Genomic DNA, 26,273 nt, shown 5'->3' on the forward strand with positions numbered 1-26,273 from the left:
AGAAGGGTGCATCGATATAGGGAGTAACATGAAAAAAAGTGCCGTGTTTCATGAAAAGACGTCTAAAACCTAATTCAGACTTGAAGGATTGGGCAAAGCTTTCCAAGGGAAATGACATGTGTGAAAGTTAATACCTGAGTAATGTAAAGGAATTAAGCAGAGAGAGAGAAACAGAGAGACAAGAGACAGAGAGAGAGATATGCAGATGCCTGGAACTACCATACAAGGGCTCTGAGTTAAAGTGAACCATCCTTGAGATTACCTAGCCCTGGGGGTTGTAAACTTGAATTCCTTTAGGGGTCAGGCAGGTCCCAGAAAGGTCAGGTGTCTGCCGGAGAATCCATGCCCTGCCTGAAGATACTGAAGTTAGATTTCTGTCCTTCCTCACCATCTTCCCTGGTAAGCATATTTTGGGTGCCTACTGTTATCTACTGTAGGGTGACCAGATTGGGCTACAATTATTAGAGCTCCCTCTTGCACTCTGAGAAGTGAAACTATGTGGTCACTTTACTTCTCATCCGTGTGTTTATTCCATAGAAAGATACAGAATAAAATACTGGTCTTCCAAATATAGCTCAGATAAGGTCGAGACTGCTAATGAATGGGGGGTCTGAGCTGAGGGCCCCACAGATTCTGATTTTCTGTAAGACAGAGCTCAGGGGTGAGGCCGTCCTGAGTCAAGACGCAGGAGTAGAAAGAAGCCTCATGTGTAATAACTCAAGAAGCAGAAAGGAGGAAAATGACAGAGTGAGGCCCCTGAGAGGCACAAGAAGTATCAGCCAGTGGAAAGATCCAGAAAGACCTAACCAGGTCCATCTGGGAGGTGACCAGGAAGATTCTCCTTTGAGAAGGACCTCATGGCAAATGTAGTTTAGTCCGGCAGGCTGAGGGCTGCCCTTCCTGGATTCCCCATCTCTGAGGCTCACTGCACCTCAATGGGCCTTCAGTGAATGCTAATGCATTGTGACACCCAATGTCATCCCCAGGCCCTTGTTCAGGCAGTGAATGCCGTCTTGCTGCCCAGCCCAGACTCCCTGCTCCAAGCCCTGCAGCGACTGAGGATCTCCATTCAGGACATCACCAGAGCCTTGGGACAAATGCATGGTAAGGGGCTCCTGAAGGCTGAGGGATCGCTTGCAGGGGAGAAAGGGCCTGGAGGTTGGCAATGTCCATGAGATGGCACTGCTGTGCTAGCTTTGTTTTAGGTAACTGCCGCTCATACTATTAGAAAATGATCTCTCAGTTGGCAGGGATAGTCTCCTGGTTTAGTCTTTCTTTCTATTTTCTTGTGATTAGGCTAATTTCTTCTCTTCCGCTGTCATGTATTTCTTTGTGTGTTGAGGTCTTGCACGAAGCTTGGGAGGAGGGGAGGGGCACACAACATGGCTTGTACCTGCTTTACCCAGCAGTGACCCTGGTACCAGAGGACATGACCGACCTTGGCTTCTTCAGTTCTCCTCTGTGGCCGGTGCAGGATGGGTCACCACAACTGTGGCCACTTAAGGGGCCCACCCTTCCTGCAACTGGTTACATATTATTCTGGCAACTGCCTTCCTCTCCAATGTCTGGACAGCTCTTCAACTTCCCCTAGCAGAAGAATCTCAAAAATTTAAGGGGGAAAATAGGTGTGATCGGTTTAACAAGGGAAAAGCAGCTAAGTATCAGTTTCCCTAAGTCCTTCTTCACTGGAAAACAAAACAGATTCTGGAAAAAGAGAGCGTTTATAGGAAACAGGACAGGAGGGAGGGAGCCGGAGACGGGATGGTGCTCAGCTTTATGACTTTTCATTAAAAGGATAGATTTCTTTGTCATCCCAGACTCTCTGGGAAGTCCATCTGAAGTCACAGGGTTATGTATTCTTTCCATTTCAATGTCCCTGTTTTACACGTTTGACTCACATCTCCCCATTTCCCTGATTTTTAACTTTAAAGTCCTCCCGATCACACTAATAGGTCTCCTGCCAAACAAGCTCTCCCAGCTTATTGAGATGGATTTTAGTTTTGCAAGATACCCTGCGTTTATTACTCAGGATGTCAAGACCACTAGAGGGACATTGCAAGGTCTTCAGATCGTACGAATAAGCAGAAGTGAGTGGTTTGGAAGGTCACAGGAGGCCCTCCACCCTGTCACGGGGCATGCCCCAGTAAGGTGGCACGGCCCTGTCTGGCTCTCACACGCTTCCCTAGCACTCATTTTCAAAGTCACTTATTCAGCCCAGGCCAACCCTAATGCTTTCTTGATCATCCTCTGCAGGAGGTCTGATGGCCTGGGCAGGTGATGGGGTGATTTCCCTTGTGTCCCCCAAAGGCAAATTTTCCTACACAGACATCATGTAGTTTAAAGGTTTCACTACTAGTCACTGCAGTGAAATAGATGAATGTATCAGCCTGCGGTTTTCAAAGATGGCCACAACACCACCATCCATCCTCAGGGCTCCTTTACAACGTGGCCTGGATATTCCTCTCGTCAAAGCCTGTGTCCTGGCTTGTGACGTAGGCGGGCTTGTGACACGCTCACGATCAGTAGAACTCAGCGGAAGTGACACTGCGTGACTTCCCAGACAAGGCTAGAAAAAGTGATGCAGCTGCCACCCTGTATAATGGGCCACCGTGTAAAAAGTCCATCTACTCTGTGGCCACCATGGCTGTGAATGAGGGTGTCAAAACACACAGGGAGGCCAACTGTAGGTGCTCCATTTAGCACCTAACACAGGGGCGAATAAGCCTTCAGGTGAGTCTAAGTTCCCACTTTCCAGGCATCCTTACTCTTCCATCTCCTCAGCTGAGGACCCAACCACTGTGAAGCAGAGACAGGCCATCTCCACTGTGTCTCACCCCAATTCCTGCCCTGAGTCCATGAGCGTAATACGATGGTTATTCAGTGCCACTGAGTTTGGAGTGTTTTTTTGTGCAGCCACGGTAACCAGAAAGGTGAAATTATAAAAATGATAACAAACCATAAAAACTGCAAGGTGTAAGGAATCGCACGGATTTTTTAGTGATTGATTGTGGTGTATGGTTGTTGAATTTCTTCTGCCTCATAAATAGAGCCCAGCTGCACTGCTTTCCTCCCCCAGATGGAGCTTACCCAACGATTCCTCTTTCTGAGCCAAACTTTAGCACGAATTGTGTACTCCCTTCCTCTATAAACCCTCCTTTCCAGTAATTTTCAAAGTCATGCCTAAAGATGTGGTAATTCTAATATTTGAAACTGGTTTCTGTTTCCTTCTTGTTTTTTAACCTTTTCTTTCTTTTTCAGTCCTCACGGTGGTTGTCATTTTTTTTCTATGCTTGATTTTGTGTTCACCTTGTAATGTTCGTTGCCTTTGAAACATCATTTGTAGGCAGGCTTTTGGGACTAGGAGAGAGAAATATTTGTATTTGGTTCTTCCTGGTTCTTTGGAACTCTAAAATTCTGCATCATCTTAAATCATGTTGAACAAGTAAGGACCCGACAACTGAACTTGGGCTAAAAATGTGCCAAAGAAAAGGTCACAACTTTTCAGGGACAGATTTTTTTTTTAATCCTCTTTGGCTTGGTGCCAAAGTTAGTTCTAATTCTGTCTCCTGTGGCAAACGGGGGTACAGTGGGGCCCTGATTCACTCGGAGGTTGTGAGTATAGGCATTTGGGGCTCCGTGGATAATATGAGGAGGTTCTGGTGCAAAATTCCTCACCAAAGCTGGGACCAGGGCTCCCATCATACAGAGAAGCCACTAAACCAGAGCCCTGGCGAACCTGGATGGGCAAGTGATTTCAGGGAAAACTCTCTCTGCTGGTCTTGTTTTCTACCTCCCTGGGTTTCTGCTTTCCCTTGCAATTTTTGCTTGGTGGTTCCTTGCTGTCTTTTGAGCTCTTTGATTGCCTTTAGGATGTTTTCACATTTATCCAGCTTTTTGTTGTTGTCAGGGGAAGGATGGGTCCAAGTAAAACAACATTCCATTACAACAAAGGGAAGTCTCTTTCTGGCATCTCTTCCTTTCCCTGTGTTTCCACCATCACTTCCTCTGCACCTGGCTATCTTCATCTCCTGCCAGCACTCCTGCAGTGGCCTTCTCAATCCTTTCTCTCATCTGTCCTTTACCTAGTCGGATCCATGCTCTGCACAGAAGCCTGAATCAACTTTTCGGAGTGCAGATCAGTTGCATCACTTTGACTCTTAAAACCCTCCAGTTGTCCTCTTGGCACAGTCCAATATGGTAACCTTTAGCCACACGCGGCCACTGAACACTTGCTATATGGCCGGTGTGACTGAGGAACTAAATTTTTAATTGTATTTAAATTTAACTAATTGAAATTGAAGTCGAAAAACTGAATCAGTGTCAAATGCTTTTCTGATAGACACAGCTTCATTGTTAGAAAGATTACCTTTCACTTAACTGTTGAAAATTCAGCATCCGAATTAAAATGCACTCTAAGTATAAAATAAATTTTAAATCTATAAGAATATACCCAGGATTTCAAATAATTATTTTTAAAAACCACATTAATAATTTTTATATTGATTACATACTGAAACGATAATATTTTGGATATTTGGAGTTAACTAAAATAGAGTATTGATATTAATTTTTCCATTTTTTTTTTTACCTTTTGAAATATGGCTACTAGAAAATTTAAAACTACACGTGTCTATCACATTAGATTTCAACTGAAAGCACTAGTTTATCCATTATTCTAAGGATAAGGCCAAAATCCTTAACCTATTCTGCAAGACCCAAGATGAACTGACCCCAGGCTATTTTAATTTTAATTTATTTCACATCATCTTTCCCTTCACTTATTCTTTCTGACACTAGCTTTTAGTTCCTGAAAAGAACTTTTTCCACTTCAAGGCTTGTGTACGCACTATTCCTTCTGCTTCAGACATTCTTCCTAACTCACCCTCCGCCTACTTAACTCCTGTTTACACTCAGATTTAAGCCCTGGTCTCATCCAGGCATATATAGCTGCTTAAACCCTATCAGCAATGCTGCGAAACCCAGGAATGGGGCAAGGGATGGAGCAGTGACTGCAACAGGAGAAATAAACAAGACTCCCCAAGGAGAAGGGCTGAGGATTGGCTGAGCCGAGGCATGAGGTGGGGTCAAGGGTATATACATATGTATGATTTCAAAGCTGGTTGAAAAAAGTCATGAGGCCTCTGGCAAAGATCTGTTATTTGGAAGACTGAATCAAGTTCTGCTTGGTTGGCAGATTGATTTTCAACGTAAATAGGGAACATGGGGAAAGGAAACAATACTTGCTTTGAAACATATCACATTTAAGGTGATGGTGAGACAGTCAGTGGAAATATGTGGCTTTAAAAGTGGGAATTACCCAAGAAAGACACAGTTTGGTGGTCAGGTCCATCAGATGTATAGTTCAATTATGCACCTACAGTGCTTTGTTTTAGGTGTCAGTAATGGAGCATTGACTGCCTTACCTTCCTGAGTGGGATGACCATAATGAACATTAATAATGTCATGTGAAAATACTGCAGTGATTCTGGGTCTGTGGTTTTAGTACTGACCCAAAGCAAGGATTTGCTGAGTTTTGTTTTGTTTAAAGGCCACTTCTCAGTATAAAACCTAAATCCCTACCCCTGAAAAGTTGAAAAAGCAAGTTTCCTTAGGTTTTCCAAGCAAAACAAAAATAATGCTTATGATAAAATGTTCATGAGATGAGAGTGAACTAATCAAAAGCAGACATTGTATTTTTCTTGAGAGTCACTTAGATTTAAAAGAACAAGATACTTGACCAAAATGTTTTGCGTTTTTCTGAACAATAGCAACAGCAACTGTGGAAGACATCTAGACCCATCCACTAAGTGCACCTGGGCTTGGCCATCGGGGCAGAAACTGCCGTCCATGGGGCCATTTTTCCACTCCTCTAGGAAGGCACAGGGAAGGAAAGGGGGGAGGCTTAACTCAGGTGTCTGCTTGGATCTTCTATGCTCCCTGTAGGATAATGACACTGGCTTTCAGGAACTGCCCTTCTTAGCCCAAGTGTACACACATCAGATCCAGAAGCAAGAGTTTCTATGTGGCTCTTGTCCTTCACCAGCCCCGCGTTAATAGATGTTCTCTACCTGGTTTAGGGAGAGAAATACCTTCCATCAGCCCTGGTAGGGAGGGATTCTGAGGCTTTTTCACACTTTCTATGGATACACCTGCTCCAGTCTTCTTGCTCCCTCTAGTGGCAGAATTCCTAGTCCTCATCGTCGTACATGCCTTCTTTTGAGCCTGCAAAGCCAGGCCAGGAGCTGACATTCTTCCTTTGCTTCCCCTAGGGCAGTGCTAAACTCTCAAGTGTGTTTGCTTTCTCCCAATCCCACAGAGTCCCACTGTACCTGCTTGCTACCTATCTGCAAAGGCTCACTCTTGCCACCCTCAAGAGTGTGCCAAGAAGGTCTCTCTTGGCCCTGTGCTGTGCTGCCCTGGGGAAGGGGTGATGTGGGTAAAGTGAAATATTCTTCTTACCCTCTTCAGTGCATCCAATCTTAGATTTTTTTTTTTTTTTTTTTCTCCAACGGTGTTCTGGAACCTCTCACTGGACTCCTGGACTTCCACAAAGGCTGTCTTATCCACGGGTGACTGTCTAAATCAATGTTCTTTGGGGGGAAGACAGTAGAAAACTCTTATTCTGCCATGCCGATGATGTCACTCTTGCATTTCCCTGATTTCTAATGAGTTAACTCTCTGTGTGTCTGGGATGGGGGTGGAAGGGCCCGTGCTCCTGCGTGCTCATCGCGTGTGTCCCTGATTTGTGAAATGCATGGCTTTCCTTATTTTTGGAAATGTCTTTTATCTTTTACTCATTGCCTTTAATGAGTTTTTGGGTACACTCTGGAGGGTGATCTTTGTTAGTTATGGATTGCAAACGTTGTGGTTTGTCTCATTCTGCCTTTTGAAAGCAGAAGTTCTTAATCTAAATATAGTCAAAGTATTTCTCGTTTCTTTTGTAACAGTTTATTTTTAGGAAATCTGGCATAAGATATAATTTCATAATCAGAGGTCATAGATATATTTTTCTACATTTTTTTCTGTAGTTGATGTTGTCTGTCTTTCACCTTTCATCCCTTAATACACATATGATTATTATCTCTATACAGTATGACATAGGAAATAAATTCGATTTCCCTTCTGTGAATAATCACTAGTCTACAATATTAACACTGTCTTACATCAGATTTTCTTAAATGATTGGATCTCTTTCCAGGCTCCCTATTCCGTTTCATCATCTGTTTGTCTTTCCCCACACCAAAACCATCGGTCTTAAATGAACCATAGCTTCATAGTATTTCTCATTTTCAGGTAGAGAAAATCCCCCTCACCTGCCTCTTCTCCAGGGGCACACGTCCTGTCTTTGACCCTTTGCTTTTAATAGAAACTTAGAATCAGCTTGTCAAATCGCAACAAAAAATTCTGTTAAGAATTTTGCTCAAATTGCATTAAATCTGTATATTAATTTGGAGAAAAATGACCTGATTTTGATGTTCTATCTGGTCCTTCTGTCCTCTGATCAGGGCAGAAGGACAGGTGGAGACTAACGTAAAGACGTTAACGTGCTCTCCGAATCACGTCTTCTTGTTGCTGGGTGTTCTTCTCTTCCCACATGGCCTGAAATTTATCCAGATAGAAAACTCTTGTTTAAAGAAATAAGAAGACTTGTCAACAGAAAAAAAGAAACCAAGAAAATGGAATGATACCACTGAAGTGCAGAAAGAAAATAACTTCCAATTTGGCATTACACACCTAGCCAAAATATCTTTCAAATTTGAAATTAAAACAAAGATATTTTCAGGCAAATAAAAACTCTGAGAACTTATTGCCAAAAGACCCACACTAAAATAAATGTTCAATTGAGTTCTTTGGGCAAAAGTACAAAGATTCCAGATGTAAGCACAGAAATACAGGACAGAATGAAGAACAACGGACAGTCAGTAACTATGTGGTTAAATTCAAATGATTATTGACTTTATAAAACAATAATAATGTAGGTTTAAAATGTATGTAGAAATAAAATAAATGTTAACAATAGCACAAAAGGCAAAGGGGTTAAATAGGATAAAGTATTCTACAGACCTTGTATTGATTGGGAAGTGGTAAAAGTACTAATTTTAGTGGATCTATTGAATCAAAGATATCTGTTGTAATCTCAAGAATAACCACTAAAAGAATAGCATTAAGAGGGGGAAACTAATGATAATAAGGGGGGAAATAAAATAATTTAAAACATTTTATTCATGAAAGCCAAAAAAGAAGAAAAAAGGGAACAGAGAATATGAGACAAAGACAAAATAAATAAAAGTGTATATATAACCAAAATATATCAGTAATTACATTAAATACTTGAATATACAATAAAAACAAAATAAACAAAACAAAACAAAAAACTCTTCTTTAGATACATTTATTTTCCTAGATATTGATACTGAGTTTTCTTGTCCGTGAACAAACACACATTTTCTTAAATTACTTTGACTTATTTCAAGATAAGAGATTTAGATATATTTTGCTTTATTCATAGTTACTTTATATTTTTGTTTCTAGCCAATAATTCCAAAAACATTGTTTTGTTTTTGCATTTACAATACTTATAACTTTTTTCTTTTAATTTTTATTCTTATTCTTCAGGCGAGGGGATGCCTAACACAGTGTTGAATGGACATGCTGATACTTGGTTTTGTCTGACATTTTATAAAACTTTTTTAATATTTCAACATTAAGTATAACATGTACTGGAGGCTTTCTGTGGATTCCTTTTATCAGTTTAAGAATGTTCCCTCCTATTCCTAATTAGCTAAAATTTTTTGTTTGTCTTAATCATGAATGGATTTTTTATATCTATTGAAAATTTTACATCAAAATTATCTCACATTTGGGAATTCCCTGGCAGTCCAGTGGTTAGGACTCTGTGCTTTCACTGCCGAGAGCCTGGATTCAGTTCCTGGTCAGGGAACTAAGATTCTGTAAGCCATATGGTACAGCCAAAAAAAAAAAAAAAAATTATCTCACATTTACTGAAATAATCATTTGGCTTTTCCTCCTTAAATATGATAAGTTGGGTAAAACATTAAATTATCTCCAGTCATTACTGCTTCAGCAAAAATTTGTGCATAGTACTTAGCATATTTGTGGGAACAGAGCACCAAATGGGAAAGACCCAGAAATAGGGCCCAGAGAAAAGTCCAGCGCATGGGATGCTGTCGCAAAGGAGTAGGGAGGATGTGACAGCCCTCAGAGGCCCTGAGGCTGATGGGAGATGTGAGTTACCTGAGCCCAGGGGGCTTCAGAGAAGACAGAGATGGAGGACCAGAGACCAGGTGTGACGGTGGAAAAGGTAAATTGATGGCATAGAGACGCCATTATTTAGGTCTCATCAAAAAGATGTTTCTTTTTTTCTCCGGAACAAAGAGACATAGACAGGAATCTGGATGAGAGAAACATGTCCGCTCCCAGAGGGGCCCCATTGTGAGAAGAAGAGAGAATAACGTTCAAAAGTGGATGAAAAGAAATTCGGTGCAAATGTGAGGACATGCTTCTTTACACACACAAGTTAATAAGCTAGTGGGATCAATTATCCCCACGCATTGGCTTAGATTCAAAATGAGCTGCACAGGGACTTCCCTGTGGTCCAGCGGTTAAGCCTAGGTGGTTCCAATGCAGAGGCCACGGGTTGGATCCCTGGTTGGGGAACTAAGGTCCCACATGTGGCGCCGTCAAAAGAAAAACCCCCCAAAACAAAAACAACAACACACACACACACACACACACACACACAACGAGCTGCACGGACTAATGAATGCAGGTGAGTGAGCCTGTGTCCGACAAAGTGTAGCAGAGCCTGAGCAGAGGATCCCCCACTCTCTGCCCTTTGTTGACTACACAGAAATGCACCCAGGGGTTCAGTGGTCCTGTCTTCTGAAAGCCTTGAAGAGAGCAGATTCTTTCTCTCTGCTTTTCTCCTTTCTGCTTCCCACATTCTTTCATTCTCTCTGTCTGTTTAAAATATTAATTTTTTAAAGATGAGAATGGACATATGGACACCAAGGGGGGAAAACTGTGGTGGGGTGGGGATGGTGGTGTGCTGAATTGGGCGATTGGGATTGACATGTATACACTGATGTGTATAAAATTGATGCCTAATAAGAACCTGCAGTATAAAAAAACAAACAAAACAACTAAAAAAAAAAAAGATGGCCTTGACCTCTCTTTTTAGTGATTGTTGTTAAGTGCAGAAGAGGGAAGTAACCACAAATAGAAAAAGGCAGCATTTGGAACCGTTTAACCCTCCCATCAGCGCCAGTGAGGGGGGCGACCGAAGGGAACATTCCTCCCCCTCCTGCTGCTGTGTTCCCTCCAGGTTTCTGTGCAGATCAGATAGAGGGGGTGTCCCGGGAGGGCAGCAGAGCCCGTGCATATGGAACCAATTGCTTAGTTTGCCTGTAGTAAAGTTCACATTTTGATTGCTCCTCCAGATTATGTAGATCCAGACATATTTTACTCAGTCATCCGGATCTTCTTCTCTGGGTAAGTATAGTTCAACTCTTTTCCTGCATGAGGCATCTGTAGCCTTTCCCAGATTTATGAGGGGAGAAACAGACAGAAGCTTCCCAGAGGAAGGAACACACCAAGTAACCCTTGCTAACAAAGGAATCACCTGGATCCATTCTTGCATAAAAGAAGTGGGGTATCATTTGCATGACAAATGACACTGAAGGATGAATATTTAAGTTTAGAGTAATTGTCCTGAGGCCATCACTTTAGATTCAATGTATTCACCTTTCTTAGAAAACCACTGGATGACAGAGGGGGAAAAAAGCCCGGTGTGCCACCCACAAAGCTCGATTATGTATATCCTTTCTCCTGCCTGTTATCCAGGCAGGTGGAGGCATAGGCAGTAGCTTAAAAGCTTCCTTCTAACATTCCTGGAATAGCTACCCCAAAGACATGTTTTCATATTCCTGGTATTCTTCTTTGGTCACCTGGCCTGCAATTTCTCCAGATAGAGAACTCTACTCTTAGATACATGTCTTATTTTAAATACATTTGTCATAATGTGACATGTTTTAATGAGATTGCTTTCCTATTCACATTAACTGAGAGAAACTAAGTTTTTGTTTTTGTTTTAATGGTGAAGAGTGAAAGGTGGAGGTGATGGATGGAAGAGGTGAAAATGTGAAATAGACATCATCTAGAGCACCATCTTGATAACTAGGAGGTGCCTGAAACGCTGTTGGTAGAAAGAATATGAAGCTGTGTCTGGATGTAGCAAGAGTCATGCCGAATTCCAACATCAATAGATGTATTGATTCATCAGTAGATTTAGTGGTATATTCACAAAGAGAGTGACCATGTGTATTAAGTATTTTCTCTAGATTGGGTAGGTCTGTAGTGTGAGACTTTCTCAGGGGAGGCCAGCCTGGGTCGGGACCCCTCATTGTAGGAGTAGTGAGTGGAAGCAAAGTTTCCAGAGAATAACTTGAGAGTAACAGGTACTTGGTTTATGGGGAAAAGAGAAGGAAAGGGAAAGAGCAAAGGAATGGAATTGAGAGCGTATCTCAGAATTTAGACCTTCCTATGTACCCTTCACTCCTGAAACCCCAACAAAGGGATTATTCATCCTGTAGAACTCTTCTTGCTCTCCGTATCTTTTGCATGTAGTCAGGGTCAATACCAAGATCTGATTGTAAAATAGAGATTCTAGCAACATATATTAAGCAAAACATGCAGACAGGCTTTGGTAGGATTAGAGGGGAGAACAAAAAGGCCATTTTTCCAAAACGTTTTAAATAGACTGCGTTTTAGGAAGACCTAATTCTGGAAAATCTCCTTGTGCTTCAGTTTGCTCTCTGAGTTAGGGTTAGTTTCCACTGTTCCATAACAAATTACCACAACGTAGCAAGGCTCATTTATCATCTCACATTCCTGTAGGTCACAAGTCCGGGTGAGCTCGGCTTGGTTCTCTGTTTAGTGTCTCAAAAGGCTGAAGTCAGGATCTGCTGGGCTTGAGCTCTTATCTGGAGAATCTAGTCCCCTAGATTCACTTCCAAACTCATTCAGGTCTTTGGTAGAATCAGCTCTTTGTGGGTTGGGAACTGAGGTCTCTCATTCTTTCCTGGCAGAATCTGCTGTCAGCTTCTAGAAGCCTCCAGTATCCTTTCCAATTCAGCAATGATATTTCCAATCCTTCTGGTAATTCAGAACTCTCAGAGTTCTCCTTCTGTCATCAGCCAGAGAAAACTCCCTGCTTTTAAGGTCTTGTGTGATTAGATTAAGCTCCCCTAGATAATCCAGGATAACTGCCTATGTTAAGGTCTCTCGTTAGTGACCTTAATTACACCTGCAAGGTCCCTTTTGCCTTGCCTTATAATATATCATATCGACAGGCATGCTGTCTTATCATATTAATAGTTCTAGGAGTTAGAATGGGAATCTTGGGACGACATTTTTAGAATTCCATCTATCATAGTTAAATGGATACCAAAGGGTGACTTCATTTTCATTAAGATAAGTTCTGGGTCAGTGATGCATTTTATCTGTGATCTACATAAATGCCTCCTTTCTATTTCTGATCCTCAAAATTATTTCCCACATAGCTAAGCTAAGTGGCCAGTAGCCAATCCTAAATGTGTTGGTGGCCAAAAACATCTGGATTGTTGAGAGTTCCCAGTAGGGTTGTTTTAAAAAATCTAAATCTGCTCCTGTGTTCTTGATTTGTCTTATGCTTGACTTATTATTTTTGTTGACTTTTTAAAAAACATTTTTATTTAGGAGCATTAAGAAATTCCATCTGTAAATGAAACATAGTCCCTTTATTTCTCACTCATGTCAAATTTCTCAGGGAAGTTAGCCCCTATGGATAAAAGTCATCTCTTTTCCTTTCTTTTTTTTTTTCTGTTTAAACTTCCCCTTTTCTGGGGTTTGCTAGGAATATGCTACAAGAAATGTTAAAAATAAACTTGCCTACAGAGATTTGTAAGGAAAATAATTCCTTTTCTTCACAAACAGCAGTTTGGGCCTGGGAATGCATGGGAGCAATCCTTGTGCTATTCAGAGAAACCCAATTTTTCTTCCTCATATTAATCTCATCATAGGTGGAGAATATGGGTTTTGAAAGTAGATGCCTTCCTTTTATTTTTTTTAACTTTCACGTTCTTTTTTTCTCTATCATCTTCTTTTAAGCTGGCCAGGTCCTTTCAACAAATACACTTGGATTTACATAATCTAGATCTATAATACCTAATTCTAGAATGCTATTTTTTCATTCATTCATTGATCAAATATTTAGCTAGGGCTGACCAAAGGCCAGGCACAGTTCTAGGTGCTGGGAATGGAGCAGTAAAAACAGCAACTTCATTTCTGTGGAGCTTACATGTTAATCACGGGAGACAGATAATGAATAAATAAATATAACAAAGGCAATACCATACTCTATGTGTTACAGCAATTAGAGATACAGGAAAATGTAAAGTAGGACCATAGAGCATTATGGAGTGTTAGGAGTGGTAGCCATAGTTCTTCTTTATTTATTGTGATCTGTGGATACCACGTTTCTAAAGGATGTTTAAGCAGAAATGTGAAGGACGTGAGGAGGATGAGGAGCAAGCCACCCAGGTACCTGCCCGACCTGAAAGGAACAATCATCATAATGACCCTGGGGTGGGAGCAGTCTTGGAGGAAGAGTTGCACCGAGCCCAGCAGTGCTTTCGTGGAGTAAATGTGGGGAGAAGAAGCAGTCAGTTCTGGATGTGGATTGAAGTTATCGGCTCTTGGATTGCACATAGAATGGAAGAGAACGAGGTCCGTCAGAGAGGACTCTAGGTGTGTGTCCAGATCCATGGAAAGCATGGAGCTGCCATTTTCCTTTCTCTGAAGGTGGAGACGTGGGAGGGGCAAGTCTGGCAAAAGGAAGGGGGGAATCGAGAGGTCAGTTTGGGATGTGTCCCCTCCCATGGAGATGTCTAGTAGGCAGTTGAATACACGTCTCTGGAATATAGGGCAGAGATCCAGGTCCAGGTGCACATTCGTCAATAATCCTAATATAGTTGGCTTTGAAATCCAAGAGACTTAGATGAGATCACTTGGGAAGTGAGAGTAGTGAGAAGCCCAAGGAATGAGTCCTGAGGCTGTCCAGCACTTAGAAGTGGTCATGAAGGGAAGGAACTAGAGAAGGAGACCAGAGTGACTCTATGAGACCATCAACAGGATTACAGAGAAAAATCTGAACCGGTACAGCCACTGTGTTTGGTCCACTTACCACACAACAGTGGTCTGGTCTTCAATATTTCTGCCCCGTAAAATGTTGCTTAGAAATTTTATTGGACCAGTGTCCTGAACTCTGATGAGTCAGTAGACCTTTGTGGAATCCACTTGATTCTTCCAGCAGCTTTAGGAAGTAGGTACAAGTCAGGAGAACTGAGACTCAGAAGGGTTTGTACAAAGTTACAAAATAATGAAAGGAGGGAGCAGAGGTTAAAATTCCCTGTGAATAATACGATAAAATGGCTAATATTTATCAAATGCTTAATATTTTTCAGGCACGGAGCAGGTATTATTTTAATTCGTACTCACAACCCAGTAAGGTAGATACTAATATTACTGGGATGAGGAAACTGAGGCTCCAGGAAGTTAATTAACTCACCCAAGGCTCAGAGTTACTAAGTATCAAAGCTGAGATTCCATTCCATATCTGCTTAAGATAGAGCGCCCTCTCCGAAGAGCTACAGCAGGTTGTGATCTTAGACTCAGAATCCTCCCTGGTCTCCTCCAAATTGTCCCCTGACCTGCTGTGCATCTGTCATCTCTTTCCATGGTGATATTGCTCCAACTGCAAAGGCCACTACGATATTCATCCAGTGAAACCACAGAACAGGCAACGCAAAACAGCCCCCAATGAAAACAATAGCATTTCCTACCTCAGGGAAGTATTTGGAAAAGGTCATGGATGCGAGCTGAGCAGTCTGTCTGCAGCTTTTGTGTGTGCGTGATGTGTGTATTTCCCTTCTCTCCAGCAGAATGACTTGTAGAATTACAGGAAAAAGGAGAGACATCAACATAAGCCTGTTACTTAAAACCATTAACAACAGGGTTCCCGGCAATAAAAGAAAAAGATTCTGTTCTTTAGTAAAAGTAGAAATGTACACGTGGGTGGTCTTGGGAAGTGAAACTAGAAAATGACAAGTTTGGGGGTCAAGTTCTGGTTCCCTCTCTCTCTAAAAACGTGGTCCTAGAGACTTAGTGCCTTGAGTCTTTTGTTTCTTTATCTGTAAAATGGATTTAAAAATGCCTGCCTTGATCTACTCCAAAGAGGACAAACGAGAAAATGGATGTGAATGTGATATGTAAACTGTAAAGCATCGTGAGGGCAGATGTGGTGTGTTCTTGGCGCTGCTGACTGTCTCATTGTGGAATCACCCACATACACTCTGTGACTGTTCAAGACCCTATGAAAAGTCAGACAGCAAACTGAGTAAAGTGGCTTGGGGACTCAGGAAGAGGGGGACTCAAGGACAAAAAGAGGAAGACATGGAATCAGGGCGACAGAAGAGGAGAGAAAAGAAGAGAAGAGAGGAGAGAGAAAGAAGGAAAAACCATTTAATCTGAGCCTTAATTCCGGTCCTTCCTCCTGTTCTTGACTGTAGATTGTGGTGACCTGCATAGCTGTATTGTGTTCTCTTTGCTGCTACCCTTATTATTAACACCTGCCATCAACAAACTATCTGATAAAGGCATTCCCATGAAGTTAGGTAGTATTTAGAACTGAAGTTTAATGTGAAAACTGTTATACCTATAACTTTCAGGGAAGGGACAAGATGTGTGTGTATATTTGTATGTATATTTGTGTGTTTGTGTCGGTGTTTGGGGGTGTGTGTGTGTGTGTGCACGCGCGTGTATTTTCAAAACTCTACTTGTGGAGTTACGGGCATCAAGGTCGTCCAGGTTGAGATTAGCAGAGGGAGTGAAGATTGTTCCAGATCCCCTTTGTTAATGGTTCCTGTTGATTAGCACTGAGGTCATCTTTATAATTGAATTTTTCCAAAAAATATGTCGTAGGACCAATGCCAACGATTTCGCTCTAAATATCTTTTACTTCTCTGGAACAGTCCTTTATATGAGCAAAGAGAAGGGCTGGCCTGTTAGGAAGTTGGGTCAAGATAATGCTTAAGTACACATCCTACAAAGATATGCAGCCTCTTGCCCTAAAGTTGCCATTGAAACTGTGTTCACTTTCTTGCTCAATCTCTGTTTCCATATCAGAAAATATACTCTTAACCCCTAGCACCCACTTCTTCTCTCTGACTTTTACTCTTGCCTAGCTGGAAGGATAACCCAGCAATGCCTGCGGGGTTGTTATATGAAGGCGTCTCCAAAGAGCCCCTGAATTACTCCGGCGCGAGCGCTGCTCAGAGCTCAGTGCTGCATGCCTTTGATGAATTCTTGGGTGTTCGTCACAGCAAGGAGAGTGGTAAGTCGGACGTTTTTCTTTTTCTTGTTTTTTCCTTAACAGGGAGGAAGAATAGTGGTGTTTTTATCAACTGATACGTCCAAGTGTAAATGAAACTATCAGGAAGTCTATACTTCTCCAGATCAACCAGGAGACTGTGCACCTGCCATCTGTGACTGTCAAGCCAATTAGTATCAGAGCTCAGCTGAATATTGGGTTTTATTTCCAAATCTTAAAACATTCCTATATTTCCAGCTGTTCCCTGTAACTTTGTTCGGGTCCTTAGGCAGTAGCTTGCTTCTGTGGAGTGGCGGAGAGATCTGCAGATCCAGGGCTGTGATACTATGTTGCCACGTCTGGATGTAGCTGGGGATGGGTATGGGCTCCTCCCCTGAAGCCCATTCCGTAAAAATGGTGCGGCCTCAAGCCAAGGCTATTTAGACCAGAAGAGGGGTTCTGCCATTTTACAAGCTTGAAATGGCTCTTCTCCTTACCTGCCAGCATCAAGCGTAATGTTCAACAGCTGCAAAAAGGCACTTCCTACTACAGAGTTTTCAAGTTGGATTAAGAAAAAACAAATGACTAGAATTCGGTGTCATAGGGTCCAGTCTCATCCACAAAAGTCTGTTCTATAGAACTATGATCACTTTTCATGGACTTTTGATTTGATGAGGTTAGTAGTTGATGTACCATGCCTAATATTAATCCCATAATGAGTTTCCTGTAAATGATCTGTCATCTACCTGTATTGCCCATAAATATCTATTGATTTGATTTTTAAACAATTTGACTTCGAGAGGCTATTACTGAAACAGTTGATCATTCTTTATCTTCCTGTCCTTAGGAACTCTATTACTTTCCTCTTCCTTAGCACTCCCTCCAAAACGAAGCACTCAGGAAACAAAACTCAGCAGAGTATTTAGCTCAGCAGTTTAAGGGTCCATGCCTTACATTTGTAGATATACCTCATGTCACTAGCAAGATATGTTGCCCACATTTGGTAGATGATAAATATTTATACCTTGGCTGGTAGAGCTAGTTCCATCTTAGTTATTTGTGATGGGCTTGCTGCTTTTCCTTCCTCATCTCCGATCTACATTTGGAGGATTTGATGTCTGTACGCAAAAGAGCCAGCCAAGTTGATTGGACACTATTAGGATGAACAGTTAGGAGAAGAACAACAGCATTTGCTGTGTTGATGTCTGGAAAGGCAGACAGGCTCTCTTACCTTTCCACGTGGAGCTACAGCCTCGTTCTGCCTTGTTTTATGACATTGTTCTGCCTCGTTTCTTTCAGCTGATTTTCTGCACAGAATGAGGGATTACATGCCTCCTTCCCATAGGGCCTTCATAGAAGAAATTCACTCCACTCCTTCCCTGAGGGACCACATCCTGTCCTCTGGAAACAGCCAGCTTCTGACAGCCCATAACCAGTGTGTGGAGGCCCTGGCAGCCCTGCGCAGCTATCACCTCGCCATGGTGACCAAGTACCTCATCACGGCCGCACCCAAAGCAAAGGGCAGGAGGATGAGCCGTCTCCCGGGGCCGCCTCAGGCCTTAGAAGAGAGGGGCACAGGCGGAACGGCAGTCGTGAGATTCCTGAAGAGTGTCAGGGATAAGACCTTAGAGGCGATCCTCCACCAAAGTGGCTAAGAGACTGCCCTTCTCCCCAGCAATGCAAACCACCCAGGTCTCTCCTTATCCTCCTTTCACTGGACAGCAGGTGGGCCTGGGGAATGAGGACCAGGAATAATCTGGAATAGTCTGGAATAATCTGAAAGGGACCTCAGACCTGTTCATGTTCTCGCTCCACAGAACACCATCTTTTCCTATGTTGAGAGAATTTTCATGACCAGGAACTTGTCTTTCCCTCCCTAATCACTGGTTAATAGCAAACAGTTCTGGATAGCCCCTCATTCAGAACCCCACAGAGGAGTGAGTGTACCACTGTTCTGTTTGTCAAGTGATAGAAAAACCAACATAATTTCACAAATCAAATAAAATTGCTTGGGGACAGATCACCTTGCTGATTTCTCAAAAAAAATTTTTTTTAAATTCCTGCATTCGTTGGTTCACTTACTGACTTATTCAGCCCATGCTGAGTCCTGGCTTAGGGGTTACAGCAGGGATTTTACAGTCCTCCCTCCCCACGTGTGCAGAATTTGGGGGCAGAAGTTTGGAGGTGCTCCAGTGGAGACGTGAAGGGAAGAGGAAGCTGATGATAAGAATCACCAGTGTGGAAACGAGAAGTTAATGATATGGGAACGGGTGAGGCTTAGCCACAAGGTTCAGAAATTTGTACTTTCTATTTTGGTTTCTTTCTTTCTTTTTAGAAGAATGATTCTTTCTCCTTACGCTGAAAGTTTGCATTTGTAAAATGAACGAATTGACCCTTAGGAAGTAAATGAGTGAAATGGGAATACATGGGAAATCCACACGTGTCGTGTGCAAATAAATGTCACTTTTTATTGACTTGGCTTATATCTCAAGCTCTCACTCCACCTGGCAGTAGAAAACTAGAGAACGTTAATCTTAGGATGAATTCCATTAATTTAGGGTTGCCCTCACTGTGCACACACATGTCCCTGGGCTGGTTCTAAATTCCGGAGGGCTGATCTATATCACAGCATCAGGGAGAGGCACCTGATCTTCGGGCAGGTGGGCAAGTTAGCATCTGCTAAGCAGGCCCCCTCCCTACGTGGGCAGTGGTCTAATGGAGCCCTCAGCGTGCCTCATCCTGTCTAAGCCAGAAAAGATGCTCAGCCCTCAAGGTCCTATCACGCCACCTGGAGAAGCGTTGACTTATTCCCACAGCCCCCAGGAATGTTGGGCAACTACCAGACCGGCTCAGAGCATCTGCCCAGTGGTGTAGGCACAATCTCCACTCTTCAGTGCCATGGTGGGCAGGGCAGGGGATTCTGGACTCTCCTCAATGCCCAGGACTCTTGGTAAGAAGTCACGAACCAGTATATTTCTTGGGGTGCCAGGAAGGTTCCTACTGCCCCACGTCCTCCAAGGGCGTGGCCTTGCAAAAAAAAATGGGGAGGTGGGCATGAAGGGGCCAAGAGCATCTGGTCTGAGTGGACCAAGGGAAACTCTGGGTCTGATGAGGTCCTCTCTGCCTACCGTTTAAGTCAGAGTTTCAGCTCAGAAGACCGAGGTTCTCATCACTCAAAAAGCCTTTTCACTCCGCAGGCTGTCCTTGTGTTTGAAAAGTTGACTGTGAAACTCAAAAAATGAGCATGGATATATTTATTTCTCTTTACTTTGCTTTTCTAACTGCTCTAACTTGGTATCAATAAGCCCAGGCTGTCTTAACTGCCTGGGCTGTGTGTACGCCACAGTCCAAAGAGGTCCAAAACATCACCCCTTCTTGATGTCCTTCTTGGGTAAAAAGAATGTGTGACCTTTAAAATATGTCTGAATTTAGTGTTTGAATTCTGACTTCTCCATTTTTTTAAATTTATTTTTTAAATTGAAGTATAGTCGATTTACAATATTGTGTAAATATTTACAGGTGTACAGCAAAGTGATTCAGTCATACACATATCCATGGATATATCTATGTTCATTCATTTGTTAACAATGTGGTTTTTGACCAATTTTAGAATATCCCTCATCCTCAGCTTCCTGTTTCTTAAACAATCAAGATGATCAGGTCGGTCTTGGGGTGGATATAAGTCACAGAAGGGATAGTTCTTGTTATGGAGGAAAAAAATTAATAGAAGTTTATTTGTTTATGGGATTGGGCTCAGAGCATCGTGCAGACATCAGTTCAAGAGAGAACATGGCAGTCCTCCAGCTTCTTGGATTCACAGAGTCTGCATGGCAATAAAATGACCATTTATCATTTGGGAATCCTAGAAAGTAGAAAGTAAGAAAAGTGTGGGCTTAAAGAGCTGAAAAAACCTGGGTTCGTATTCCAGCTTTGTCACATTTCATGACACAAATTATCTAATGTTTCAGAGCCGCGGTTCACTTACTTGTAAAAGAAGGAACATTGCCATCATGGAAGGGAGCTAATATAGAGAGTAACTAAATGGTGCTTATGATACTTTTATTCTCATGTATGGGGCCTTGAACTAGAGGGAACCATGTCTAGGGCTTCCTAAGAACCAGAAGGGAAGTTGGACCTGGTTGTCTCTATCCCTGCACTTGGTAAAGAAAAGAGATAACATGACCTCAAAATAGGCAAGCAAAGTGAGACAGAACATAGACTTTTCTTGAAATAGTATAATGATAAGGACCTTTCACTGAGAACTTAAGAAAGGAGGCCAGTTCAATCTAGGTTTTAAATCTAGGTTTGTATGAATTAAAAATTTTTTCCCCTGAGAGTGACAGGATTAACAGAGATTCCTCTTCCCTGGTATCCTTTCAACAGATCCAAGTCCACACAAAGAGACCACAGGGCCTGACTCTGAGCAGGTTTTCAATAAATGTTGAATAATTAGAAAACCAGATAGATTACAGGGGGGCTGAAACGGAAGTGAACAAAGTGTAGTCTTTCAAAGCTTTCAGAATGTTTTGTTTGTTCGTTGTCCTTACACAAGAATGAAATCAATGCAAACCAAAGAGTTGCTCTGCCAAAGAACCAACTCCTAATTCATGTTCAAGCTTTGATGTCTAGGGCCAGTGAGTTCCATTTGCAACTTTATGGCATAGTGTGAAAATAAAGCTTCCAGAACAAAAGAGAATGCATTCTCCTCAAGATTTCTAGAGATAAAGGGAATCCATATCAGTGGGGAAAAATAACTAATGGTAGAAATGATTTGATGATGATGCTGATGAGGTGAGGAAGTTAATGTAAGCTCGAAGAAGAGGCAAAAGTGTAGGCTTAGAAACTCTTTCTACATCTGTATCTGTATCTATACCTATACCTACATCTACATATATATCTGTATCCGTACCTATATCTATCTATATCTATCCCAGGCTGAAGACCCAGGGAAGAGCCAATGCTGTGGTTCAAGTCTGAAGGTCATCTGTTGGAGAATTTCTTCTTTCTCAGGGGAAGATCAGCGTTTTGGTTCTATTCAGGCCTTCACCTGATTGGATGAGGCCCACCCACCTAGGGTTAGGGCAATCTGCTTTACTCAAAGTCCACAGAATTGAATGTTAATTTCATCCCCAAACACCCTACGAAACATCCAGAAGAGTGTTTGACCAAATATCTGGGCATCATGGCCCAGCCAAGCGGATGTATAAAATTAGCCATCTCCAGCTTCCTTGAGAAGTTATGGTGTCTAACGCCACACTCTCCCCACACCCTGTATTAGCAGAAGAATCTTCCCTTGTAACGATGGCAAGGAGGTAAAGAATGGTACCAAGTAGAGCTATCCTCTAAGACATGCCAGGGAGGGATGCAGCAGTGGACTGGGTAGAAGCCACTAGGGAGAAGCAAGGGACACCACCTAGAAAAAGCTGACTTAGTTCACAGCTAAAGGCTCCATATGCTGGGTGATCTGCATGGAATGGAACCATTGCCTCTACTTATTTATTTATTCGTTAGTTAGTTTGTTTGTTTATTTGGCTGCACCAGGTCTTAGTTGCAGCATGTGGGATCTCGGTCCCTGACCGGGGATCGAACCTGGGGGCCCCCTGCCTTGGGAGCGCAGTGTCTTAGCCATTGGACCACCAGGGAAGTCCCCATTGCTTCTCTTAATAACAATAAAAACCCACTGCTCCGAGGTTGAGAACGTAGGACAAGTCTTCACCTGAGGAGGAGGAACGAGGCCTTCAAGCTCTAGGCCTTGTACACGAGACTCAACTTCCCTTTGGCAGCTGCCACCAGCCACCACTGCTGGTGACAAGGAAGCACGGAGTCCTTTCCATCCTGTGCCCTTGTCTGGCTAGGCTGGGTGTGGTAATTTTTTAAGAGGCTTTAAAGATTCAGGCTTTCAGACTACAGGAAGTTTTGTAATCCCCCCAAAGCGTTGGTTATTTATTTATTTTTGTCATGACAATTTTATTTTTATTTTTGAAAAATGAGTGTCTTTATTTAGACGGGGCCTCAGGGACATGAGGGATTAGCCACTGTTTCATTCAAAATGATGCATTTATTCGGGGCAAGACTTAATTTTATTTGTCTTTTTCGGAAGAAAGAGCGGCAACAATGCCTGAAAGGGAGGACTTGAAGACTCAGGAATGATTTTACAAGGAAACAAACACAGCTAACATCTCTCGCTCTCTCTGTGGGCTCGCAAGCCCCACGCCATCCTGATCCCCAGCCTGCCTTCAGGTCAAACTTGGATGCAAAGATCTGCAAAGGTCTCTCAACTTATAGGATATCAAGACAGAGAGGTTCAGAGACTGAGTTCCCCTTTCCTCGCTGTTAATCTGTAATTTGCTTTCCGTTGTTTCCGAACCAGGGTTAAAAGCAAAATGAAACTAAACTATGACAACAAAGAAATGTTTAAAGCCTGTGAGATCTTATCCAATTTACGATCTGGGATAGAAAACTTTCTGTACCCACAAGCCAATTATTCCTTCCACGACGATGAATTTCACCCACCAAATTGTGGGTTGCATTTCCTTGTGCACAGACGTCCTATTTGCTTTGCTAATGGGAGAAATGTTTTTCTCTTTCTTTGTTCACTTAACCGTAAACTTAATAAAGAAGTCGGATATCATCGCTTTCTGAAGTGCCACCGCTAGTTCATTTTTACAGTTTAGCATCTGCTTGCCTGCAACATTAAAAAACTGAGTTCTTGACCATAAGCATCATTAAAAATACACTTAACTGTGGCAATAGTAGTGGTTAAGAGTAGGACTGATTAAACCAATAATATGGAATTATTCTCACTTTAATTATCTAAACTTTTCAGAAGGGTTCAGTAAACATGATCACAGCAGTCACACTGTGAAAAAGCAAACTCTTACCATCTCAATACAAAGAAGACACCATAGTCAGTCCACAGGCAAAGTTGGACAGATTGTGAACACTTGGGATTATAAAGCACATCCCTCGGAGTTGTGGTCCCTTGTTGAACCACAAACCACTGTTGCCAACATCAGTGACCAGTGACCATGACTGTAGAAGAGGGATAATCTACAACACATCGCTTTGACGTTGAAAACAGTGTTACTTTCAGCTCCTATTTGGGGGACTGTCATGTGCATTTTGCCCTTCTCCTTTAATCTTTGGACGCAAGATTGAAAAGTGGGACTTTTCACATCCCGATGAAGGGTTTCTCAGGACATGGAACTTCAGTGTTGAGAGCAGGACAGATGCAGGAACCCAGTCAGGTCACCCTAATTGCCCCCAAGAGTCCACACACCACTTCCACCACTGCCACCTTCTAGATCATGCTCTGGGTACGAGAAACACAGAATCCTTGCACAAGGGGTCCCAAGACTGCTTCTGAAACCTGCATAGTCCTCTCCTGGGTTTGCCCCTGATGGGGCCAGGGCTGTTCGTTCCGTGGACGCACAGTGAGTGCGTGGGGAGGAGGGGCTCTTTGCAGAGCAGGGATGGAGATGGTGCTTGACCAGGAGGCTGGGGTGTCATGGTGTGATGGTGCGGTCCCTGGAGATGTGCAACAGAGCGGGGCTGGGAAGAGTGAGCTACGCCTGACACCCACTGTCTCCAGGCCTCCGGGTTTCATATGGGATTCTCAGGGGTCTGGGAATTTTAACTTGAAGATGGGTCCCCAGCTTATTACGAAAGTATCTTTTTCGAGGTGGGATGATGGAAACCTTTTTTAATAATTTGCTATCTTGATTTATCACTTTTACATATGTGTAGACATGGAATGTGGATTTCCATTTACCCCAAAGGCCCTGGCAAACATCAGGGGTGGGGATTGCCTCGCTCTGTCCCAGGCTTGAAAAGTATAAACTTTGCTTGCAAGTCTGCTCTGTCACCACCAGAGGGCAACAGCGACCTGCAAGACAGCACAAGCGCGAGCAAGGGTGGTTTCCCAACTATCTCACAAAAGCTTTTCCCATGTTTTAGAATTATCTCTTTCTCCACAGTAGGACTTGGGGAATTTTGAGAGGTTATCCCCCAGGGCCAAGGCTCCAGACAGAGCCACAGTAATCCATCCAGACAGCTCTCTGTGTGTCTAAAAGCAAATCAGGGCTTCCCTGGTGGCGCAGTGGTTAAGAATCCACCTGCCAATGAAGGGACACGGGTTCGAGCCCTGGTCCGGGAAGATCCCACATGCCACGGAGCAACTAAGCCTATGCGTCACAACTACTGAGCCTGCGCTCTAGAGCCCACGAGCCACAACTACTGAGCCCATGAGCCACAACTACTGAAGCCCGTGCGCCTGGAGCCCTTAATCCACAACAAGAGAAGCCCACGCACCGCAACGAAGAGTAGCTCCCGCTCGCCACAAGTAGAGAAAGCCCGTGCACAACAATGAAGACCCAACACAGCCAAAAATAAATAAATAAAAATAAATAAAAGCAAATCTTATTTTATTTATTTGTAAATTTTTTAATAGGGATATTCTGGGTGGTAGAACTGTAGATAACTTGGATTCCTCTTCTTAAGAGTTTCCCTTCTTCTGGTAATTTAGAATTGCATTTTTAAACTTGCAAACATCTGGAAATTATTATCTTTCGTGAAATCAATCTTTATCTTAATCACACTGTGATTTTCAATCCTCTGTTAGTAATCTATTTTTGCAATATTGTATCTGTATTTGAAAAGAAGATGTATTCTGCAGTTGTTGAACACAGTACATAGATGCCAATTAGGTCAAATTTGTGAATTATGTTGATCAGACCTTCTATATGCTTACTGATTATTTTTGCTTACTTGTACTATCAGTTACTGAGAGAAGTGCATTAAAATCTCCCATTATAAGCCCGGCCAAAAAAAAAAAAAAAAAAAAAAGAGTTTCCTTTATCAAAAAGAAAACTCTAATCCCTGTTGTTTTGAAAGTTGGAGAGGAATTCTTCTTCCTACCTCAGTGACCACTGTTATATGAGAATCTTTACTGTCAGGGAAGCTTAAATGCTGGCGGATTGTGAAAAGAAGATTAATAACACAACTAAGGGTTGAAAAGGAAGATCACATAAATACTACAAACAGGAAAAGCCAAATAACTGCATTGGGCTTAGAAAGAGACTAGTTGGGGCTTTGCCTACAAGAAAAGAAAAATGTCATCACTGATTACATCTCTCCTCTTTGCCTCCTTCACCCCCCATCCCGATCCACTGCCTCCAGAGCCATGTGTGACTCCCGTGGAATTCCTGCTGTGGTAAGAACACAAGGATGAAATCTGCACAGGCAAATAGACGCTTCACTTAAACATGTCCTATCAGGGCAATCACTGAAATTGTATTCAGACTCTGGAGGGGAACTTTCGGGTGGACGGAGACAGGAGAAGGAACAGACAATGTGACATCTAACCGATCTGCTCATTGTCACCGCGTTCACCCTTCTTCTAAAATACAAAACAAGCATAAAAAGAAAACAAACTTAAAGAGTCCTTATTTATCATCTCCCTTGTCCATTAATTTCCAATACAGAAATTAAAACAGAGAATTAATTCTGTTATGAAGCTAATGAAAAAAAGCAAATGTAGACTCTATGCTGCAAAATGCCCTGTAGCCAGGTAGTAAACAAATTTGGGATTAGAGATTTCGATACAGAGCATGAAGCCCACAGAAAACTCCTCATAACAGCCTCCTTTCTATGTCACTTGCCTGGGTACGAATTCCAGTTCCTCCATTCAATGTATTTGTGACATCTTTGTGAGTCAATTTCAGGGTGATGATGATTCATACATTATAGGGTATGATGATTATATGAGTTACTATACTGTATATAAAACATTTGGACCAGTGTCTACAAAGAGCAAACACCATGTAACTATTTGCTGCTGTGATTGGTG

At 42.4% G+C, this 26,273-nt stretch overlaps 1 protein-coding gene across 6 annotated transcripts in view; it reads left to right on the forward strand.

The window, feature by feature from the left end:
* The window catches only part of IDO2 (indoleamine 2,3-dioxygenase 2), a 47,027-nt gene extending 28,127 nt beyond the window's left edge, over positions 1 to 18,900 (forward strand). For 5 of the 6 annotated variants that reach the window (XM_007178420.3, XM_057537360.1, XM_007178421.3 and 2 more), the window contains 4 exons: positions 987 to 1,104; positions 10,461 to 10,512; positions 16,302 to 16,450; positions 17,726 to 18,900. In XM_007178420.3, coding sequence (XP_007178482.2) covers positions 987 to 1,104; positions 10,461 to 10,512; positions 16,302 to 16,450; positions 17,726 to 18,081 — 675 coding nt within the window. In that variant the 3' untranslated portion in view covers positions 18,082 to 18,900. Of the gene's footprint in view, positions 1 to 986; positions 1,105 to 10,460; positions 10,513 to 13,544; positions 13,807 to 16,301; positions 16,451 to 17,725 lie in introns of those variants that run through there. The other variant, XM_007178424.3, reaches the window with a different exon arrangement.
* The last annotated feature ends 7,373 nt before the right edge of the window (positions 18,901 to 26,273 follow it).

The sequence above is a fragment of the Balaenoptera acutorostrata genome, chromosome 21 (genome assembly GCF_949987535.1).
Source record: "Balaenoptera acutorostrata chromosome 21, mBalAcu1.1, whole genome shotgun sequence".
Classification (NCBI taxonomy): Eukaryota; Metazoa; Chordata; class Mammalia; order Artiodactyla; family Balaenopteridae; genus Balaenoptera; species Balaenoptera acutorostrata.